The sequence below is a fragment of the Bufo bufo genome, chromosome 7 (genome assembly GCF_905171765.1).
Source record: "Bufo bufo chromosome 7, aBufBuf1.1, whole genome shotgun sequence".
Classification (NCBI taxonomy): Eukaryota; Metazoa; Chordata; class Amphibia; order Anura; family Bufonidae; genus Bufo; species Bufo bufo.
In genome coordinates, this window is record NC_053395.1 from 14,225,313 (window position 1) to 14,231,312 (window position 6,000).

The following is a 6,000-nucleotide window of genomic DNA, read 5'->3' on the forward strand; positions in this document are numbered from 1 at the left end:
ATATGTTCGCCCGTTCGGCGAACCGTGAACAAGCAAAGTTCGCCGTGAAACTACCACGGGTGAACCGCAAGGGCATCTCTACAGAGAAGACATCACCTGTGAGTCACTGAATGTAAATGTTCATTCTGCTTGTGATCGTGTCCCATCAGTGCTGTAGACACTCGTATGGTCAGCAGAGAGACATACATTGTACCGTACGGTACTTTATTTCACTGGTTTAAGTGCAAAATCTTTACAGTAAATCGGCAACCGCTGTGCCACCTCTAAATGTGCCCTGACTTTCCACAGTATGATTGTGGCAGATTATCCATTGGTTATAATGATGGCGGCGCACTATACTTAGGATTTATAATCTGCCATATTCTCCTCCATTTTATTTATTTCTGTATTTGCAGTTAAACCCCAGCTGTCACAAGCAGTGATAAGACGTCTCATGTACACTGGAGAGATCAAGTATGTGCTCAACCTGGAGAAATTCCGACCTAAAAACATCAGGATTGTATGGACATGTGGAGTGGGAAGACCAGAAGAAGTCCTGTCATCCACTGAATCAGTGTCAGAAAATCCTGACAGAACCTACAGAGTCTCCAGTGAGGTCAGAATTCCTGAGGAACGTCACAAGGATCCAGGATTCAGAGTCCGAGTGACCTGGGGCCATGACTCGATGGAGGAAGCAGAATCCAGGGAGCTCTCTATCCGAGACACAGGTGAGAAGAGTCTTATAAAGGAATCCCTGAGATGTGTGCAGCCATATAGCTCCTTCCTTATTCTATACTAGAGATTGAGGGCAGGTTATATAACATACCCCTCACATGATGCTATATACCAGCTGATCTGGTCTCCTGTATATCCTGTATTACCTAATGGTGACATGTTGATGGCTCGGTGAACCCCTTGGGTAATTTACTGTCTGATCTTCATACATTTACTACATTATCTGGGTAAACAGGACTTAGCAACGTACACGGTGCAATATATACATGTGTGATATTTATACGCCGATACTGTATATAATGTTATGTTTTGTTATATAGATTACATATGGACGCCAGTTGTAGAAGAGATACAGATTCCTCGTCTACGTCATGACACCCCGGCCACCCTGCAGTGTAATATCTTGGGGTATTTCCCGGATGCAGTCACTGTGAGATGGATGAGACGTGCTGGAGATGAGATGTATGAAGAGACGGAGAACCAGAGGATAACATCCGGGAGAATGACCAATAATACTTACATCTGTACCTCCAATCTGACCATCACCCCCACCCTGGGGGCAGAATATATATGTCTGGTGGAGCATCCCACCCTGGAGAAACCCATAGAGAAAACCACTGGGAGGCTACAAGTCACTGGTGAGTGCTTACACACGTGATTAAATCTGCTGCAGAATAGCGTCCAGTTTGCATAATGGCTGTGCTTCTCTGTACAGGAGCAGGTCTGTTTTGGGCTTCCCTAATGTTTTTTTCACCCATATTATTCCTTTTAGCAGCTGCACAGCTAGATGCATTTCACTCAGAAGCAGGTAACATCTCCCTTCTGCCAGCAATGTACTGCTGTGACATCCTTTCCCTTACTGCCCACTATGTTTGTTTTCACAGGGTGTAAATGCACCTTTATAGACACACAGTAGGCTCCGGACCTCATCTAGCTCTGGCACGCCCCCACTTCCTCTCAGTATTCTTTGTCTCTGTTACTAGGGACGGATCTTGCTTAGGTGAAAGTGAATTTTTTCAGGTGGATGCAGGCAGATTTTTTAAATTAATTGTTTTAGAACTTTGCAAGTTACACCATTCTTTATCAAATTAAATGAGATTGTGTGAAAGTACAGTGACTCTTTAAAGGGGTTGTCTCATCATAGAAAATGGGGGCATATCGCTAGGATATGCCCCCATTGTCTTATAGGTGTGGGTTCCACGGCAGGGACCCACACCTATATCGAGAACGGAGCCCCGCTAGGTGGTGGCTGGAGGACTCCGGTCTGGCCACCACCAAGCCAGCTCCCCATAGAAGTGAATGGGAGCATATAAATCACAGAAAAGCATGCGCGTCTCCCGCTTCCATTCATATCTATGGGTCCGACGGAAATAGTTGAGCCAGCGCTCGGCTATTTTCGCCAGCCCCATGAAAAAATGAATGGAGGGCGGCTGCGCTTGCGCAGTGCGCCCTCTTCACTTGCGGGGCTCTGTTCTCTATATAGGTGCGGGACCCGCACCTATAAGACAATGGGGGCATATCGTAGCGATACTGTATGCCCCCATTGTCCATGATGAGACAACCCCTTTAAGTAAGCATTAGCATACCTCCCAACTTTTTGGACAGTCAAAGAGGGACATTTATGGTTCACTGTGTGAAAGATCCCTTGTTCCAGCATATTTATACATTTGAATAGTTTTCTTAGTGCACAGTAACACAAAAATTATCTGAATATAGAAGTTTCTCAAAACCAAATTGCATCAAATAATGAAGTAATTTACAAGGCAGGGTCTAATATATAGACGGGAACCAGATAAACACTTTATGGATCGATATTGTAAATGTATTACTGGAAATCTATACCTCAGGTCAAAAAGAGGGACATTTAAAGAGCAAAGAGGGACTGTCCCTCCAAGGACGCCTTCACAGGTTTTGTTGCAGACAATTCTGCGACTGAAGATCGGTTCCATTCATTTGAATGGGGCAGCGAGCACATGGATTTCTGCAAGCCTCATTAAGGTGAATGAAACTCATTTTCAGTCTCTGAATTTTCTGCCACAACATCTGCCGCGTGTGAAGGAGTCCTTGGAGGGACAGTCCCTATTTTTGACCCTATGTATCACTTTGCTCTTTAAATGTCCCTCTTTTTGATCTGAGGGAGGTGTGCAGTAAGGGTCCATTCACACGTCTATACAATGTGTCCGCACGCGTCCCGGATTATCCGGAACGCGTGCGGACAACTTCATTCTCTATGAGGCAGGAATGGATGCGGACATCACACAGTGTGCTGTCCGCATCCGCATTTCCGGAGCGCGGCTCCGTAAAAAAATAGAACATGTCCTATTCTTGTCCGCAATTGCGGACAAGAATAGGCAGTTCTATGGGGGTGCCGGCCGGGTGTGTTGCGGATCCGCAATACACTACCGACGTGTGAATGGACCCTAAGAGTATCACAGCTCGCAGGACATGATCCAGAAACAGAGGGTGCAGTTAAAACTGCATCAGAAAAAACGTGGGTGCTTTTGCTGCAGTTTTCGCTTCTGGATTTTAGGGTTTGTCTACACAGGATATAAGTTCTGTGGATTTACATGTAGCAGAAGCAAAGTGTTTTACAGTACCATCAATTACTTTTTATTTTATTTTTATATTTTTCATTTTGCAATACAGAAAAATACACAAGAACCACAAATCCTCGCTCCAGTCCAGGAATCACTGGCAAACGGAAGAGCTATAACAGATGATAAATCCTGCCAGGCCGCATGCAATAAGATACTGATCACATCATCACTAGGACTGCCATATCAATAGGCCAAATAGTGCAGCACCGCCAGGATACCCTCCGGCGCTGGACGAGACAACTACGCCCGGCACAAATCACCACAAAAACCCGCAGAGAAAAAAGGGCAATAAGAAAAACCAGCGCAGCGAGCCGCTCACACCACCACAGGCTCTCACTGGGATTGCCGCATGCACCATATAACGGGCTACTTTAGTTTTTGCTATGGCAGTGCTATTAATCCTCTCTCTGTCGTGCTGGGCTGCGCAGACTCCTTTCTACATTGTGCTATTTCGTGAGGATAGCTTCCTGCGTTGAATATAAATTATTACAGGTCATTTGGTAAAACGAGAATTAAGAGTACGAAGTGGAAACTGTAAAATCGGCAACGGTGAATATTCATCTTTATTTGTATGTCGACAGCATATTCTGAAGCACTTTACAATTGGAGACATAACAAACAAGTAACATAAGTAATCGGACAAATGATAAGACACAAAGAGAGCGCTCCTTGTCCACAAAGCTTGCAATCTATACCACATTACCACCAGTGTGACCAATGTTACTATATTCAGAGCTTGGGATACATATAATAAAGCTGTCTGCCATTAGTGGTCAGAAAGGACCTTGTCCTGTAGATAAGCCGGGGTCCTCTATAATTATTCACCCCTCCCCCAGGCTTCTCTAGTATTATAAATCCCACACGTTGTCACATTTGCTTTGGAAACAATAAAAACATTAGATGTCTGCAAATAATATTCCTGTAGAAAGAATTTAGAAAAATTCAAGGAAAGTGTTTTCTACGAGGATGCTGTTTTCCTGGGCTGCAGTACCAAGCACAGCCACTGTAGAATGAGCGGCGCTGTGCTTAGTTTACTGTGAGGAGGCCGCGGCGCTCCCGTCAGCCTACAACAGTCGACGGTGGCAGTGCCGAGTGTCTGAACCCCACTGATCATACATGGATTACCTATCATGAGGATGGGTTATTGATATTTTACTCCTGGGAAAACTCCTTTAGTGATTGGGCAGAGTGATCGTGAATCATAGAGAGAGAATTGTGCCTTTAGGAAAAGTAATAATGAGAAGGCTTCATCCAGCTTCCCCAGATACAGATGGAATGGAAGGAACTAAAATGGTTACAGCAAAGAATAAAGAGTAAAATATAATCCCCGTTGTGAAAAGATCATAGTTTGACTAAAACAATATGTAAGATACTAAAATTACACAAAAAAATATTAGCTGCTCTGCAGGACCGGTGCAAGGATTTTTGCCAACACAAGCGAATGTCACCCCCTCAATGTCACCTTTCTCCCCTTCAATGTCACCTTTCTCCCCTTCAATGTCACCTTTCTCCCCCTCAATGTCACCTTTCTCCCCCTCAATGTCACATTTCACCCCCCATGTTACATCACCCCCCCAATAGCACATTTCCCCCTCTCATGTCACCCCCCCCCCCTTATTAATGTTGAGTGGGAATGTTTGAGGACCTTTCCCACTCAGCCAATCAGTGGCCGCAGCTGTGTCAGGTGTCAGGCCAGTGATTGGCTCAGCGGGAAATAACTGGCCTGACGTGATACAGCTGCGGCCACTGATTGGCTGAGTGAGAAAGGTCCTCAAACTTGTCGGGAGCCCAGAGAGAAGATACCAGGACCAAACAGAGGAGAACAGCCGCGGGTGGGCGGCGGCGCGCAAGTGATTTATTTTTTAAAAAGTTTCATTTTCCGCCCTCCCATGGCTCGGCGTCTCTGCGCCCTAAGGCAGTCGCTTGGTCTGCCTTATTATAGTGCCGGGCCTACTGCTCTGCTACAAATAGCTGAGATATACCACTCACACCGATATCTTATGACCCAGTGACTGTTCAGTAACGTACACTCTTATTTTTAATAATTTTTCTAATTTAATTAGAAAAAAACTAATTTGTGATAGGGAGTAGCCTGAACAGAAGAGATATCCCTATTATTTAAAGTTTTGCCACTTCAGCAAATAGCATTTACTATGCAGAGAAAGTTACCATGGTTACGACCACCCTGCAATCCAGCAGCGGTGGCTGTGCTTGTACAACATAGAAAAAAGCACCAGCCTATGTGCGCTCCCACGGGCCTGGCCACCAGAGAGGCTGATATATTTCTTATAGTGTTCAAGCACAACCACCACTGATGGATTACAGGGTAGCCTGTGGAAACTATGGAAACGAGCCGTGTATAATGTGATGGAAAAATAAATCCAGCCAGCAAAGGAAGCAATATGGATAATAACAATACAAGTAAGTGGCTTGTATTACCTTCCTCTACAAGATAAATGCCACTTGCTGAAGTGAGACAACCCCTTTAAGACCACCCCTGGTAAACTATCAGTGACTGAGAGCTATGTGCATATGTATACACACTTAGGCCTCATGCACATGAACATATTTTCGGTTTGCATTTTTTACGGATCAAATGCGGACCTATTCATTTCTATGAGGCCGCAAAAAAATGTGGACAGCACACAAATGTTATATTATTTATCATGTAAAGAAAGCCACTTACTAA

At 44.7% G+C, this 6,000-nt stretch overlaps 1 protein-coding gene across 1 annotated transcript in view; it reads left to right on the forward strand.

Moving 5' to 3' along the window:
- The window catches only part of LOC121007421, a 72,393-nt gene extending 67,870 nt beyond the window's left edge, over positions 1-4,523 (forward strand). Inside the window, exons 10-12 of the mRNA XM_040439340.1 lie at positions 396-707; positions 1,035-1,352; positions 3,361-4,523. Coding sequence (XP_040295274.1) covers positions 396-707; positions 1,035-1,352; positions 3,361-3,434 — 704 coding nt within the window. The 3' untranslated portion in view covers positions 3,435-4,523. The remainder of the gene's footprint in view (positions 1-395; positions 708-1,034; positions 1,353-3,360) is intronic.
- Positions 4,524-6,000: the final 1,477 nt, after the last annotated feature.